The sequence below is a fragment of the Dermacentor albipictus genome, chromosome 4 (assembly GCF_038994185.2).
Source record: "Dermacentor albipictus isolate Rhodes 1998 colony chromosome 4, USDA_Dalb.pri_finalv2, whole genome shotgun sequence".
NCBI classification, from domain to species: Eukaryota; Metazoa; Arthropoda; class Arachnida; order Ixodida; family Ixodidae; genus Dermacentor; species Dermacentor albipictus.
In genome coordinates, this window is record NC_091824.1 from 20,522,424 (window position 1) to 20,540,036 (window position 17,613).

The 17,613-nt window shown below is 50.9% G+C and overlaps 2 protein-coding genes across 2 annotated transcripts; both read left to right on the forward strand.

Moving 5' to 3' along the window:
* The first annotated feature begins 3,156 nt into the window (after positions 1-3,156).
* Positions 3,157-4,836, forward strand: LOC139059501 (solute carrier family 22 member 20-like). Its single transcript, XM_070537924.1, has one exon. The coding sequence runs from the start codon at positions 3,157-3,159 to the stop codon at positions 4,834-4,836; it is 1,680 nt and encodes a 559-aa protein (XP_070394025.1).
* Positions 4,837-15,914: 11,078 nt separating this feature from the next.
* Positions 15,915-17,124, forward strand: LOC139059502 (uncharacterized). The gene is made up of 2 exons (XM_070537926.1): positions 15,915-16,329; positions 16,475-17,124. The coding sequence occupies exons 1-2, from the start codon at positions 15,915-15,917 to the stop codon at positions 17,122-17,124; spliced, it is 1,065 nt and encodes a 354-aa protein (XP_070394027.1).
* Positions 17,125-17,613: the final 489 nt, after the last annotated feature.

Sequence of the window (17,613 nt, forward strand, 5' to 3'; positions counted from 1 at the left end):
ACGCCCATGCATCGGGAGTCACATATCGTAACGCAAGGAGCCCCACCGAGTACAAAATTTCAAGGGCGTTTTGATGGCGAGCGGGCTCGTCTCGGCATCTCGCGGAGGCCGCGGAATCTACGGAGCGCTTGGATTTCAACTCTGAAACTTTGTGGGTATAAAGTTTCATAACATTTTGATGCGAAAGGTGCATTGACATTTCCGAAGTCGTGCTTTAGATTTTCAATTATGGAACTTTGTGGGTTTAATGCTGTTGTAAACATTTGACGCCAAAGGTGCATCGACTTTTCTAAAGTCGTACATCGGGCCATACAACGAGACAAGACAAATCAACATACTATCAGACGAGTTAACAAAGTACGCAGCGAGGTCCGATGAGACAAAGCGTTGTGGTGGTTCATTTGTGCCGTCAGATCACAGAAAAGAATATGAACGTTTTTTTTTCCACCTGCGCCAAAGCATCCATGTCAATACACTAAATCCACCATTGTAAATAAGTTCTTATTTATTTTTCTACCTAGACTTTTATCCGCGAGGATACATTGAGCCCCTTTCTCTTCTTTTTTTCTTTTGTTCTCGTAACCCGCGGGCTGCCGATCCAGCCAGAGCGCATGCGTTTTTCTCGTGCTGCATCGACAACCGCGCTACGCACTTGGATGCGCGTTCCTTTTCTCTGGCCGACTGCATTTTCGCCTGGCAGAGTGTTAGACGCTTTCTGGCTAGCAGACGAGAAAAAGAAACAATGCATAGTCGTTCGCAACCAGCACTGCGGGGACTCGACGGATTGCAACGAGTTCGCTTGAGCGCAACCTCTCACGAAAATTTTGCCTCGCCGGTGTAGGATACCGAGCATTCTGCTTATGGTTTTCTGTGGACCAAACGTCACACGTTTTCTTCGATATTCCTTCGGTAGCCACACTAGGTGCCCAAAGTAGGCATTCGATTGTAGCCAACATGCGTTCTTTTGCGTTATAATGTCAACGAGAACATCGGCTACGCGCGTTTGCTCCCTGGTCCACATCTCTCTCTTCCTGTCTCTTAAGCCTAACATTTTTTTTGTTCCGTCGCTCTTCACGCGATGCTCAACTAGTTCACGAGCTTTTTTGTTAATCTTCAACTATCTGCCTCATATGTTAGCCCAAGTAGAATGCAATGATTGTACACTTTTCTTTTCAAAGAGAGTGGTAACCTCCAGTCAGGATTTAGTAACGTCGGCCGCGTGCACTCCAACCCATCTTTATTCTTCTGAAAATTTCCTTTTCAAGATCACGGTCCCTTCTTTTAGCATTTAGTTTGTGAGGGATAGTATAGTTCTAGGAAAGTACGGAGAAGCGTGAGCTCTACACATTCGAGCATTCAAATCAATGTCCTCAATATTTTCTGAACCACACTCGCAAATGTTACCCCTCTGGCATGCATGACAAGAGATGCGGAAGGTTCTGCGTCGTCAGTACTGCGGTGCGAGGCCTCTGCCGATAGGCATCTGTCTATATTTTCATGAGAAGCTGTAATCTCAGAAACAAGACTTAGGTCGCGCCGCAAGCTACAACAGTTATGACATCTGAGCAGTGAAAACTTGCCCAATGGTTTCAGAAAGGTTCTAAAAAGGACTGTCAAGGGCTTTAGCCATAGCTTTCTCAACAGCAGCTGCTACAGCATCACCAAGAGATGCATCCGTAGCTTTTGACTGACGTGCAGCAGCTTCAGCGTACCCGCATGATTTGCATAATGCAATAGCCCGAGCCCCACGACGCGAGCATCGCTTCCCGTTCTGTAACTTGTAGAATTTGAAGCTCTTGGTTTCTGGCCGGGCATTTAGAAAAGTCCGCAGGGTGGGAACCTTCGCACAAGCAGCATCGGTCGCTCTGAGAGGGACGCATCTTTGCATCGTGGCATTCTTCGCAAATGCGGCACCGGATCTCTGACCTACATCGCTTGATGCTAAGGCCATATCGCCAACACTGAACGCATTGCAGTTGGTGGGGAGAGAGTGCTTCAACCCTATATACTAGAAGCCATGCCTTCATCTCTGAGGGCCTAGTTGTGCCTGCAGAAGTGACAATGACCAACTCTGTGGGGACTCTTTGATTCCCAGAAACACGTGAACATCGGTAGACGGACATGGCACCTGCCGTGGAAAACACCTTCGACACCTTGTCTTGTCTTGTCTTGTGGCCTTGAGAGTGGCGCGTACCCACTATGGGGGATTGGCCAAGAAGCAGGCGGTTTTCCGTATGTTTAGAAGTAGAGACAAACTAGATTTGTGTAGTGGAGCGTGGGACGATAGTACTGTAAATTAGAAGTTTAATTAATTATTGTTAGGAATTCCAATAAAATAAGTAAACGTGAAGAAATGAAATAATATAAATTATGGATAATTTTAGAAATTCAGCAAGGTACTGTTTTTGTGTCTCTGATGAAATTGTAAACTGCCAGAAAAGCATCCCTGTGGCTGGATCCCAGTGAAGTCGCCCCAAAAGAATGGTTGGCCAGGTTAGCGAAAGGCTAAGTTTAGTAAATGAGTATTCTAATAGTTTTCTTTGTCTTAGAAAGCGGCGGCACGAGAGAAAGTAATGTTCGATAGTTTCAGGCTCACTGCAAAAAGAACATAGAGGGGACACTGCGAGACCAGACCTGTGTATGTAAAAATTTAGAAGAGGTATGCGACATCTCAATTTTGTAAAGGAAACTTCCAATTGCCTTGAAGGACACCAATTAGTATTCCATGGGAAGGCAAGATGGTGGAAATCAGAAGAGGGTGTTAGCATGGATATTGCCTCGGAAGCACATCAGCGTGAAACATCGCCTTCGTCGTCGTCGTATCTCGTTTTGCAGACATACCACAGTTTGAAGGGTGCAAGAATTTAGGCATAGTCTATGAACGATGCAATCAGTAAACATGAACATTAAGTGAGATTAAAATTGTGATGTGTGCACTGCATAAACATAAACGTTACATATAACTGCAAGTTGCAACGGATGAAAATAAACACAGTTCTAAGCGTCGATGTCAGTAATACATTATATCGTTAGCCGCTGAACAAAAGCTTGCACATAGATCCCGCAAGGAAGACCGTTGTTGTTAATGAACCCCGTTTTCCCCATTACCTGCTCAAAACAAGAAGAGGAAGAAGAAGAAGAAGAAGCAGGATAGGAATGGCTGAGCAGCCTCGGTGGCAAGAACCCCGTCGAGAACTCCTGGGTTTCGAGGTTAACAGGGCACAGGGAGACAAAGAGCCCAAATGCGATCTTCCCTTCGGTGTCGGAGCCTTCCAGTGGTTGGTTCTGTTCAGCCTCAGCATAGGATGCTGCGTCTACGCAATGCACAACGTCAGCTTCCTAATGACAGCCGTCGTCATGGACCACTGGTGTCAGCGTCCTGCCCGGTTCCTCAACATCAGCGTAGCCGAGTGGAAATCACTGGCCATCCCGGTGGACGAGAACGGCAACTACAGCCGCTGCACCATGCGACACCCACCGGAGAACGGCAGCTCGGCCGGCATCATTGCGTGCACATCGTGGGAGTACGACATGGACGCGTACGGTAACAACATCGTCAGCGAGTGGAACCTGGTGTGCGGCAGACGGTGGCTCCTCAACTTAGCCGGGTTTATCTACGCGGCCGCCAGCGCCGTCTCCTTGCCCGTGTCCGGTGCCCTGGCCGACCGCCTTGGCAGGAAGATGGTCGTGTTCATCGCAGTCCCAGTCGTCGGCGTAGCCGGCGCAGCCAGCAGCCTGCCGACCAACTTTCACTCGTTTGTGGCAGTGCGGACCCTCGTATCGGCCTCTACATCCGCCCTGATACCGCCGCTCATCTCTCTCTTGTACGAGGCGTCTCCAAAAGAGAAAATGCCCTTCTACTCCATATTACCTTGGCTCTTCAGTTTTCTCCTGGTAAGAGTCGCATTTATGGCCGCGGTGCGGATCAGAGGTGGCTGGGCCGTCTCCCAACTTGTGCTCATGGTGCCGACGTGCCTTCTGATGTTGCTGTACTACACCGTCGACGACTCAATGGAATGGCATTTGGCACACGGCCATGCCAAGCATGCTAAGCGCGCCGCCTTGCGGGCAGCAAGGTGCAACGGAGTACCGTGGGGCCGTTGCCGCGAGTCTTTCGCCCGACTTCTGTCTTCTAGAAGTGCAGACACCTTCACAAAGAAAGCTGGCGTCTGGGACTTGTGCTCAAGTCGTTTCCGAACGCGCACCTTTCTGCTAGCCTACAGCTGGGCAGCAGCGACGTGCTGTTACAGCGCTCTCGTCTTCAACGATGGGGTCCCGGTTAGCCACGCCGTGACCGCCACTGGCGTCGTTGCATCTGCCGTGGCCGTGGGCGTTGCTGCGCTGTGTATTCCCAGGTTCGGCTACATACGAGTACTGTCAACCTCAGGACTCGTCTTTAGTGCCACTTCCGCTATTCTGACCTCCATGTACAATGACCAGGAGACGCTCACTATCGACGTTTTGGTTGTGGCAATGCGGATGGCGGGTAATGTCGCCATGTTGTTCCTGTTCTCTCCAGGAATCTACGCGTACCCCGTTACTCTGCACTCTAGTGGCATCGGTTTTGGTTTCGCCTGCTCTCGCCTGGGAGGCATTTTATATCAGATGGCACAATGGCATCCTGTGGGACGCCGTGCCCATGTACTGCTGACCCTAGCTGCCATCTTGATGGCACTTTTCGCGGTTGCCATGGTGTTCCTTCCCAAAGAGTCTAACTGGAAGCTGAAGTGCCAAACTGTCGCATGCGCATCAGTCGCAGCCTTGACCGGCGACGATTTAAGACGTGCCATGCGTGAGACCTTGCTTCCCTTGCCGAAGACTGCGTCGGCGCATTAGCAGATAACCGAAGCATTGGTCAGGGCGTCGTTTTTGATGCAGCTCCCGGCGGACCCTGTTACTTCGTTGCCATATCTTTTTCCGTGCAGCAGTGACTATAAATGCGGCTTCTTTGTCCACACTTAATATAAAGTTTTCCTGACTGTATCATGTTTTGAATACTTCTAGAATATTGAAGTGAAACGGAGACAAGTTGAGGTTTGTTTAATGCGCCGTATAAGTACTATGCATAGAGGATGGCTTCGATTATGTTATTACGTTTTCTCTAAGCTATGCTGAGAGCTCGAAAAATTCAATCACGGCATTGATGAGTCCTGGTGTTCTGGGAGGATGATGGCGTAACTAAAGTTCTGACCGGTTCGTTTGTCTATGCATGTTAATGCTAGGGTTTCGTTAGAGAGAGAAAAACCGATATATTTAGGGTGTGTTGTTATTTATATTGGCAACGATGGCCTTCCAAGTATGGAATTCTGGTTTACTATTTTGCACTTCGCTCACGCAAAGTAGTCGAGGCGGCAAAGATTATGGCACGAGACTAACAGACAAATTCAGTCATCGCGCCATATATGTCTTAGCAGCATCAGCAACATTGCGTGTTGTCGAGGTTATTTTCGTCATAGCTCGCTAGAGTCTATACGACCGCGTTACCCCTGACGCTTAAAATTAAGTTCTCGGGTATTGTGTGCCAAAACCACGAAATGCCTATAAGTACTGAAGTTGGTATTCCATATCGACGAAGAATAGCGTGAAAAACAAGCAACGAGAAATCGTGCTTTGTTTTTTTCTTTCTCGTCTCTTTGTTTATCGCGCTACTATTTCTCAATATTATTGTGAGGCACGCAATAGCGGGGGACTCGGGATTAATTCTGACTCGCCTGCGATTCTGTAACTTGCACCCAATGAACGTTACACGGACGTTTTCGCATTTCGCTCCCCGTCGAAATGTGTTCGTCGCGGTTCGGGTGCGATTCCACGCCCTCAGCCTTAGCAACTTAACGTGGAAACCACTAAGCCACCACGGCGAGTCGCCGCTCACATTTATCCACGACCATTATACAGTATACGCCTAATAATTTTCGTTCCATCGCTCTTCGCGTGGTACTTGTTACCGTGCTGACTTACCGTGTTAACCTCCAAAATTCTGCCTCATGTGCTAGCCCCAGTAGAATCGTGTGATCGTACACTTTTCTTTTCAACGACAGTGGTACTACAGTGAAGAATCAGTAATGGCTGCCGCAGGCACTCCAGCTCATGGTTATTCTTCTATAAATTGCCTTCTCAAGATCAGGGTCCCCTGTCAGCAATTGAGCTATTCTATTTCGCCCCCTCCCCCGCCCCACAAAAGAAAAAAAGGAAGACATTGTTGCGGCGCAGCGAATTGTCGCATGGTGAAAGTTCGAATTTGTTACTTCTTTTGCGGAAAGTAATGGGCCACGGGACGCTTCAGTTGCCGGACACTATTATATTATTGCGATAGCAGCTATATGAAGACTCCAGGCGCATTCCTGCTGTTGCCCGCATGTTCCGTATAAATAAAGGCCAAGGGCGATAACATCTTGACCACGCGCCGCATGCTCTATGTGCGAATGAAAGCGTGGGGGGTAGGGGGAGGGGGTGAGCCGACGATGAGTCTTGTGTGCGCAAGAGAGAAAAGCGGGGAGGAAGCGCGCCGCCTTCCGTCGCACGCGATACATATTGGGAGTGGAGGGAGGAGGGCGATCTGTGAATCTGTGGTTGTGCAACCTGTTTATCTGCCTTGTTTGACGCATTATATATAGTGACTTTTTCTTAGGTACGTAGATTTATTGGAGACTTATACGTATATTTAAATATCTTGTTGCGAGGTTGTGTGTATATGCGCAGTGAACTTTGTTTCCAGTGGCAATTTTTTGCCCTGTATCAAGCTGTATCTTCACCCCGCGCAATAATTGTTCGGTTCATTATTTTCGAGGCATGCGCGTAGCACATACGCATCTCATTTACAAGTGACATGCAGAAGTGAGGTTAAATGTTCCTTAATGCTCTCATACACTGGGTTGAACATGGTTGCGTGGCATAATGGACACTCCAAAAGTTCGACAGCTAGATGTGGTGAGGTTTTTGACAAATGAAGATGTTTCCCAAAAAGAAATTATTCACCGTATGGCTGCCGTATACGTTGAACATTGCGTTTCATTGGCCACTGCGAAGCGTTGTAGCCAACTGTTCAAAGAAGGACATGAAAGTTACAAAGAAGATCCATGGACGGGCCAAAGCCAGTGTGCAATCACCCCCAACACAATTGAAAATGCCGTGGTTGCTCAGTGGTTGTGGTGTTAGGGTGCTGAGCACGAGTTCGCGGTATCGAATCCCGGTCACGGCGGCTGCACTTCGATGGAGGCGAAATGCGAAAACACCGGTGTACTTAGATTTAGGTGCACGTCAAAGAATCCCAGATGAGGGTGACGACTTTTTGTCTGCAATTGTGACCGGGAATGACTCATGGTGCCGCTACTACTAGCCTGAAACACTACGGCAAAGCGTACAGTGGAAACATTTGAATTCACCATTCCTAAGGAAAACAAGGGCCGTCATGTTGACTTCTTTTTAGATCGTTAGGGGCCATTATTGATCGAATTTTCTAAACCTGGAGAAACTCTAAATCGTTTCAGATATTGTGAAAGGTCGTATCGGCTGCGTGTCGCAATCAAGAACAAACGACGTGGAAAATTGAGCATTGGGAACATCTTGCTTCACGACAATTGCTCGTTCCCACGTCGCTGATGTGGTAAAACTGGCAAAGTTCAAGTGGGAAAACTGGCAAAACAAAACTGGCAAAGTTCAAGTGGGAAACGCTTCAACATCCCTCATGCAGCCCAGACCTGTTGCCTTGCGTCTTCCACATTCGGTAAAATTTGAAAAAAAACTGCGCAAGGGAACCACATTCGTGTCGGAAGATGACGTGTAGTCATTTACGGATTTTTGATGCAGCAACCCAAGGAGTTTTATAAGACGGGAATCACGCGACTCGTTAGTAGGACAAGTGTCTAAATACTCATGGTGACTACTTTGAAATAAAGTACCCCGTTACTCATATATTCGCATTGGCTCACTTTCATTTGACGCGCCCTCGTATGTTTTGCAGAACTCCTGCTTTTTATATGTGCTCTCAGTTGCGACTATAATTACCGAGCAATTACTCGCAATACACAACCGGTGACAGCTGCTCCTGCTCAATACATTCTAACAAAGGACAGCGTCATTGAGATTTTCCCCTGGTCGTTGCATATGTACGAAAATGTATACAAGGTCGTGGAATGACAGATATATATATATATATATATATATATATATATATATATATATATATATATATATATATATATATATATATATATATATATATATATATATATATATATATATATATATATATATATATATATATATATATATATATATATATATATATATATCCCTCGACTAAATTATGATGGGGAGGCCGAGCTGCAAAGTGAGCCCCCCACGAGCGAAATTTCTGGCTACGCCACTGTAAGCAAGGCAATATCATCAGCGAATCGCAAGTTACTAAGGTATTCTCCATTAACTTTTATCCCCATTTCTTCCCAATCCAGGTCTCTGAATACCTCCTGTAAACACGCTGTGAATAGCATTGGAGAGATCGTATCTCCCTGCCTGACGCCTTTCTTTATTGGGATTTTGTTGCTTTCTTTATGGAGGACTACAGTGGCTGTGGAGCCGCCATAGATATTTTTTAGTATTTTTACATATGGCTCGTCTACACCCTGATTCCGTAGACGGCCAGTAATACCTTTCCTGTATTCTCGACAGCGTACGGGAGAATCCGAGGTGCCCAGCGGTTGGATCGTCGTGTAGGGCGTGCAGTATTTCTGGACGCAGCGCTGACGGTACAACAAGAAGGTAGCTGGCGTGGACTGGTGAGAAGTTCTTCTTCACGAGCAGGTTGTTTTGTAGCGTGAACGAAGACAACCCGCGCTTAAATGCCCTAGGGACAACGTTGGTGTTCCCTTCCAAATACTCGAGGAGGCCTTTTAGCTCCGGGTCGGCTCGTTGCTGCTTAGTGAAGTCTTCCGCGCTTATTATCCCAAGGAAGGCGTCGTCGTCCTCGTCATCTTGGGGCGGGGGATGGATGGGGGCACGCGATAAGCAGTCGGCGTCGGAGTGTTTTCTTCCGGACTTGTATATTACAGTGTCGTCATATTCTTGTAGTCTGAGGCTCCACCGCGCCAGCCGTCCTGAAGGGTCCTTTAAGTTAGCTAGCCAACACAATGCGTGATGGTCACTGATGACTTTGAATGGCCTGCCATAGAGGTAAAGACGGAATTTAGCTGTAGCCCAAATGATGGCGAGGCATTCCTTTTCAGTCGTAGAATAGTTGCTTTCCGCTTTTGACAGCGACCGGCTAGCATACGACATCACCCTTTCAAGTCCCTCTTTCCTCTGGACTAGGACGGCACCGAGGCCTAGGCTCCTGGCGTCAGTGTGAATTTTGGTATCGGCGTCCTCGTCGAAATGTGCAAGTACCGGCGGCGAGTGCATGCGTCGTTTGAGTTCTTGAAATGCCTTGGCTTGCGGCGTTTCCCACTTGAACGCGACCTAACATTTGGTTCGATGTGTTAGCGGCTCCGCGATGCGTGAAAAGTCCTTGACAAAGCGCCTATAGTAGGCACACATGCCAAGGAACCTGCGCACTGCCTTCTTGTCGGTTGGCTGCGGGAACTTTGCGATGGCAGCTGTCTTCTTCAGCCACTTCAGCCACTTCAGTCGGGCTAACACCGTGTCCATGACGCGCTGAAACGTTGCAGGCGCCGAGCAAAGTCCGAATGGCATGACCTTGAACTCGTAGAGGCCGTCTGGCGTGATGAAGGCAGTCTTTTCGCGATCTCTCTCGTCGACTTCTATTTGCCAGTAGCCAGACTTGAGGTCCATCGACGAGAAGTATTTAGCGTTGCAGAGCTGATCCAATGCGTCGTCTATCCGTGGAAGGGGGTACACATCCTTCTTCGTGATCTTGTTCAGTCGACGATAATCGACGCAGAAGCGTAGGGTTCCGTCCTTTTTCTTTACCAGGACTACAGGAAAGGCCCACGGGCTCTTCGACGGCTGGATATTGTCGTCGCGCAGCATTTCGTCGACTTGTTGCCTAATAGCTTCACGTTCTCGCAGCGAAACTCGGTAAGGGCTCTGGCGGAATGGTCGAGCACTCTCTTCGGTTATTATGCGATGCTTTGCAACTGGTGTTTGTCGAATCCTCGATGACGTCGAAAAGCAGTCTTTGTATCGTCGGAGAAGACTTCTGAGCTCTTGCTGCTCACTCATAGGACGACTTGGATTCACGTCGAAGTCTGGTTGGGGGACAATGCTCATCGGGGTAGATGCGGCTGAAGCCGAGAGGACAAAGACATTGCTGGTTTCCACAATTTCCTCGATGTATGCGATTGTCGTGCCCTTGTTGATGTGCTTGAACTCTTGGCTGAAGTTGGTTAGCATGACTTCCACTTGGCCTCCGTGGAGTCGAGCGATCCCTCTTGCGACGCAAATTTCACGGTCGAGCAGTAGATGTTTGTCGCCCTCGATGACACCTTCTACGTCAGCGGGTGTTTCAGTGCCGACGGAAATAATAATGCTGGAGCGCGGCGGGATGCTCACTTGATCTTCAAGCACACTCAAGGCGTGGTGACTACGACAGCTCTCCGGCGGTATCGCTTCATCTTGTGACAGCGTTATCGATTTCGACTTCAGGTCGATGACTGCGCCATGCCGATTCAGGAAGTCCATGCCGAGAATGACGTCTCGTGAACACTGTTGGAGGACAACGAAGGTGGCAGGGTAAGTCCGGTCATGAACGGTAATTCTTGCCGTGCAGATTCTAGTCGGCGTAATGAGGTGTCCTCCAGCGGTCCGAATTTGGGGGCCCTCCCATGCAGTCTTAACCTTCTTCAACTGGGCGGCGATGTGTCCACTCATTACGGAGTAATCGGCCCCTGTGTCGAATAAGGCATTGACTGCGTGGCCGTCGAGAAGTACGTCGAGGTCGGTGGTTCTTTGTCTGGCGTTGCAGTTGGGTCTTGGCGTCGGATCACGGCTGCGTCGCGTTGAACTGAAGCTGGAACGTCGCGTCGTCAAGTCGTCTTTCATCGGTGCAGTCTTGGCTTCCTGATTTCGTCGGGACGGCGGCGTGTCGTTATGTCGTCGAGGTAGTTTCTTCGGTGTCTTCGCCGGCGGCGGAGGATCTTCGGCAGTTCGACGAACAGCAACCGCACCTCCATCGGTTGCTGCTTTTAGTTTTCCGGATATGGGCTCGCTGACCAGCCCCGGGCTGGGCCAGTGTATGGTCGGCGCTGCGGCGACAGGTAGCGGCCTGGTGATGGTGAACGCGACGGTCGTCGAGAGCTCCACTGAGTAGCGGCGAGGTAGTCGGCGATATCGCGGGGGCGTGCACCTTGCTGCGGGCGCGGAGCGTTCACGGCGAAACCTCGCAGTCCCATTTCCCGGTATGGACATCGTCGGTAGACGTGACCCGCTTCTCCGCAGTGGTAGCAGAGCGAGCGGTGGTCAGGAGCACGCCAAATGTCCGTCTTCCTCGCGTAGGTGCGCTTGGCGACGGGTGGTCGTGCTGGCGGTGGCGGCGGCGGACGACGGAACTGCGGCGTGACAGGGCCCTGGCGCGGTCGCGGAGGGGGACCTTGACGGCGTGCAACGGCGGCGTAGGTCATTGCTTACGGCTCAGGCTGGGGCGATACAGGGGCCACTCCAAGTTGTTGTTGGAGCTCCTCACGCACGGCGTCGGCAATCGAAGCCACTTGAGTCTGTGATGGTGGGAACAGCTTTTGTAGCTCCTCCCGCACGACCGCTCGGATAGTCTCGCGCAGGTCGTTGGTGGCCAGTGATTGAACTCCGGCGTAGTTTGTCGAGTTCGTGCGGCGGTCGAATTGCCGGTTTCGCATCTCGAGTGTCTTCTCGATGCTGGTGGCCTCGCGAAGAAACTCGTCGACGGTCTTCGGTGGGCTTCGTACCATTCCGGCAAATGTTCCTCCTTCACACCACGCATCAGCAGGCGGACTTTCTTCTCCTCGGGCATTGCAGGGTCGGCATGGCGGAAGAGACGGCTCATTTCTTCCATGTAGATCGCGGTCGTCTCATTAGGTAGCTGCACCCGGGTTTCTAATAGCGCTTGGGCTCGTTCTCGGCGTACGACGCTTGCGAATGTCTGCAGGAAGCCACTTCGGAAAAGTTCCCAGGTCGTTAAGGTGGCTTCTCGGTTCTCGAACCACGTGCTGGCCGCGTCTTCCAAAGCGAAGAAGACATATCGCAGTTTGTCGTCGCTGTTCCAGTTGTTAAAAGTAGCGACTCTCTCGTACGTCTCAAGCCAGCTTTCCGGGTCCTCGAGAGTTGAGCCACGGAACGTCGGAGGCTCCCTAGGCTGCTGCAGCACGACGGGTGACGCTGGGGCTGCCATTGGGGTGGACTTGGTGGCTCTCTTCCTAGTCGTCTCAGGCAAAAGTCCGTGCTCCGGGGGCAGTCCTTGCAGCCTGTGGCTACCTCGCTGGTTCTTAGCGACGTTGGTGTCTTCCGAGTGAGGGCTTGGGTCACGGCTTTGTGGGGGCGTCCGGTACATGAAGGCAAAGCACCTCCACCAGATGTCACGTGGTCGTGACGTCAAAGAACACAGTAGCAATACTGTGAAAGGCAAAAACTAGCTTTTATTGGGCGAACCTGTGCCCACAAAACAGGCTACACTTAAAGCACAACGAGAGCGGCGAACACAGTCGGCGATCGTCGTAAATCTGGGGCCGAATCTTATAACGGTTCGGAATACGAACCGTTCGCTTCGCCGCTTACGTCACTACATGTGCCACTCCCAAGCCGGCGGTGGAAGAAAGGGAGGACGTGACCAATAGATGAGAGGGTGCTACCTCTGAAGTGTACGTCATTATATGACGAGCTAATCGAGGAATTGCAGAATGTTTCGGCTTGCTAAATAAATGTAAAATATAAATTTAATATTATACGCCAAGCTCTGAAGTATAAACGTGTGGTGCCGGGCGTTTACGCAATGCAGAAGTAATTTATTAATGTCATTCTTTTCTATTCTCAGCCGACAGGCGGTATCGCAAGCGTAAATGAGTTGGCAGAGGGCAGCGCTATGTCGTCTGCTACCAGGAGCTCGCAGGATGCATGCAACAGGAATGCACTGCCGGCACTTCTCAAGTAGCGAGCGCGACAAAACCGTGAACTGGTTCTTAAAGACACCTTTACTAGCCGACTATATCAATTTTTCATCTTTTTTCGCCTTTCGTCATCGGCTCGGACACGACTCGCTCGCCGCCGCGCTGCCGCTGTCCCTGCGATAAGCCTCACGGCGCGTCGCGTGATAAAAGCAATAGAACTTGAAATCGAACATTACGATACACGGGCCCTGCATTGCCTGCGCGAAGTCAAATCGAACAAGTGTGGCGCTGACGGTGTGCGCTGTGCCGTAAAATTGAGTAACAAAGTGCGGCACTCCCGAACCAGAGAAAAAAAGGCAGCCAAATAAGAGATCTCCACAATATCTTTCCGTCCTGACTGTATAGTTTTATCAGCCGAACGATGAAAGTGCTGAACCAGCCTAGGTTGAACCCTTCTGACTGCTGAACGGCGATCTGCAAGCTATTCACGCTGGCGATAGCACTGAGAATTCGATCTCACCATGCAAATATCTCCTTGGCATTGGCTTTGAAGCTGAGGTCACGGGAAAGCTGACCCAGCCCTTCAACCGGCCAACACAGTAATTGCGAGAGCAACTTTGTGGACGGTGTCGGCAGCAGAGATCTAGGTCATTCCGATGAATGCTTCACGTCCGATCGACCTCTGGGAGGTGCAGGCCAGTGGCGATGAACCGCAGCGCGCAATATTCCTTCCTCTGCGTGGAATGGCCACTCGTACGCTTGCACCTGAGTCCCCTACATTTGATAGCGTGGCCTGCAAAGGTTTACTTAGAAAGCCAGCAAGGGCGGTGCAACTCATTATCCGTCACTTCTTCGAACGCGTATCGCGCTTCCAGCCGTGGTCGACACCGAAAGAGGAACGCCAAGCAGACGACGAAGGTAAGTAATAGCCTCCGAAGCAACCAACGCACGCGCGCGCGACGCCCGCGTGTCTCCGGGGACGCGCGACCGGCGCGTGCGGCCAGGGTCGCAAGCCAAAGCCAAGCCGCAGCAACGGAACCCAAAGCGGACTACCCCTTCGCCGGTTCCTACGACCGGTTCACTTTGAAGATGATTGACAGATGCGTGACGTATTCGAAAATTGCGATACCGCCCCGCTGCCTCTGACGACCTGTGACGTAATAAAAATTTTGGCCAATCAGGTGAGGCCAAAGGAACGGTTCCTCAACCGAACCGTTATAAGATTCGGCCCCTGTGATCAGCGAGTCAAGCGCGTCGGCTTTTATAGAGCAGCCGTCGAATGTTCCAGACTAATCGTTTGGACCCGCGTGCCTTCCATAAAGTTCTACAGCATTCGCGTTACGCGATGAAATCAGATAGCACAAGGTTCGGCGACAACAGACAGCTGGGTAGAACCATTAATAACTTTCCAGAAACGTCGGATACATCCAGGCGCGTCCCTCGCTGTGCGATTACAGTTAAGCGGTGAAACGTGGTCGCCCGATAAAGATAAGTACACGTGCCAATATTACAGCCATCCTAATATCACCGAGATGTTTTACTTTCTAATGAACGCCTGATGGTTTGGCAAAGAGCTAGCTTTAATGGTAACAAATCACGCACTGTAATTGGAGATGTTCGGTTTACATGGGGACTTCTACGGATAGAAAAAAAATGTAGCAGCCCCTTCCGCGCAGTAGGTGAGCGGGCTGGGTCGGGTTCACCGCAGTTTCAGTGAGCTAAGGTGGAAGTGTTAGTTGAGATAGTAAGGATTGGCGCAGTGGCCAATGAGTCATTTTCGTATTTACGAAGGACATGTGTGTGAAGCTCCATGCGAAAACACGGGCTTGTATCACGTATAACACATACCTAGTAAGAATCGATGAAAACGCATGGACCAGCGGAGGAAAAAACTCACGTGATCGAATTTGCCTGACATATCAACCTATATTCTGATCTCGCATTCACTTGCATCACGGGGCACCGTGACTGAAAAACAAAGAAATGAGATCAGGCAGCACCATTCTGATAAGATCATGTGGCTTTCAAACTCTCCAATCATCTGCGAAGTGACGATGTCTTGCTCTGGCGATTAGGTTTCTTTTCTGTAGCTCAGTGGATGTACCTAGTTCGATTCCACTTGAACTAGCCTGGACTCTGCACTTTCTTCTTTCTTTATTACATGATTTTCCAGCAACTTGAAGCTTAAAAGCCTCAAACGTACAGAAAATTGCATATTTGTTTGAGGTAACACCAATAAGTGCAGTTATTTGTTTCGACTCCCCTCAACGCTATCCTTCTTCTGTGTTCCTATTTGATACGAAATTACATATTTACTAGCATTTTCGGGTGAAGTTTGTCGCTCTCACAGGAACCTTTCATTTGTCATTTCCGCACATTGTAACGAAGTTGGCACCAAAGGTAGTTGTAGCAAGCATGTGACGCCCCCTCAGGCATAATCTTCGTTCGCCGCCAGGCTCGGTGGCCTGCCAAGCTCGGCAGGCAACATTCGTCACCGCACTGCAATAAACACCGACGAGCACAGCTGCTCGACGGTCAGTCATCGTTCAGCACCACCACGCTGCGGAGCGTTCGTCTAACGGAGGGTGCCTCGAGCCCCCTCTTGTTCACGAACCCGGGTGGATCGTGACACTGGCGACGAGCACCCACGTAGTGTTCCACGCCACCGCGAGCGGCAAAACACCGCCCCGCGTTGCTGCCACCATGCCACCGTACGGAAGGGTCGTGCCGTTCGAGGGAGATGGGTCCGCCTGGCAAATTTACGAGGAGCAAGTCCGCGTGTTCTTCCGGGCAAATTACACACCCGATGCCAAATAGAGGGACATTTTCCTGGCCAGCTGCGGGACCCGCGTATTCAGCCTCTTGCTCGACCTCCTAAAGCCAGCCATGCCCCACGTTAAGACGCTGTGTGAGCTGGTCGTCATACTGCGTTCGCATTTCAACCCAGCACTGTCCACACTAATGATGGGTTTCCGCTTCAACAGCCGAAGCCGCCGAGAAGTAGAGACTCTCGGGCAGTTCGTTGCTGCGCTACGAGGGTTAGCGAGTGCCTGCGTTTTCGGGAACCGGCTGGACTCGATGCTCCGGGACCGTTTCCTCTGCGGCATCAACAACCTCGCCATACAGACGCGACTCCTGGAGCTTCCCGACCTCTCCTTGGACGACTCCGTGAAGGCAGCGCTGGCAATAGAAGTTGCCGCCAAGGACGCTAGCCAGATTTCCCGTGCGACTGGCTCACCGTCGGCGGAAGCAGCGGTCAACAAGTTGGCGACAAAGAGCAGTACCTGCGGTCGCTGTGGAGGTGCACCCTCCCCCCCCCACCCAGTGCCAGTTCTTTCAAGCACAATGTTTCACGTGCGGGAAAACTGGGCACTTGGCACGTGTATGCCGAAGGGGGAGGCCGAACAGCAAGCAGCAGCCTGATTCAAGCTGAGGTACCACACAAGCCTACGTCCAGGGTAGCCTTCCCAAGGGTGTGTGGCGGGGCCGTGCGGCAGCAGGCTCAAGTTCTTCCGCGGCCAGGCTCCACGTCGTGGCCGAGAACACGCCAATTCTCTACACGTGGCTCACAGGCTTTGTACCGTCGTGTGTGCTGCCGTACATGCTGACCATCGAAATCTGCGGGCACCCCATTTCCATGGAGCTGGACGCAGGGGCCAGCGTGTCAGTAATGGTCGCAAAACTCTTTAAGCGTACTTTCCCCGGGGTGTCCGTCGAGGCTTCGGGCGTGATGCTGCGCAGCTACTCCGGGCAACGCTCCCACGTCCAGGGTCAGGCACAGGTCAGCGTTTGCTTTTGCGACAGGGAGGCAACCCTTCCCCTTTACTTAAAGAAGGGGTCGTCGCCGACGCTGCTGGGCCGAAACTGCATTCATGCACTGGGTGTTTGTCTGCCAGAGTACCAGGAAGCCAGCGTGCATGTGGTGAAAGACGCCCCCAGCCTTCTGACAGAGTTCAAGTCCCTCTTCCCGCCAGGAGTGGGCACATTTGCCGGCACGACGGCTGACATCTATGTAGCCGAGAGAGCGCGGCCACGCTTTTTCCAGCCTCGCCCACTGCCGTTCGCCCTAAAGGACTGGGTCACCCAGGAGCTGTAACGGTTACAGCGAGAGGGCATCCTGATACCTGTCAAGGCATCTGAATGGGCCGCTCCCATCGTACGAGTCCTCAAGCGAGAAGGCAGTGTCAGGATCTGCGGGGATTTCAAGGTTACCATCAACCCCGTCGCTACCTTCGAGAAGTACCCCCTTCCCGGATGAAATATCTCTGGTCAGCATTGTCCGGTGGACAAAAGTTTACGAAGCTCGACCTCAGAGATGCTTACCAGCAGCTGGTGCTTCAAGATGCCTCCCGGAAATATGTCACAATATCGCAAACTCTGGGGCTCTTTCAGTACACGCGCCTACCGTTTGGTGTGGCCTCGGCCCCAGCCATATTCCAGAGGGAGATGGACAACCTATTCAGGGGCATGAGGGTCGTGGCGGTGTACTTGGACGACATCCTGGTTACTGGGTGCGATGACGGGGTCCACATGCAGAACCTGCACAACGTCCTGGCATGTCTGCAGGACGCCATCCTCAAGATCA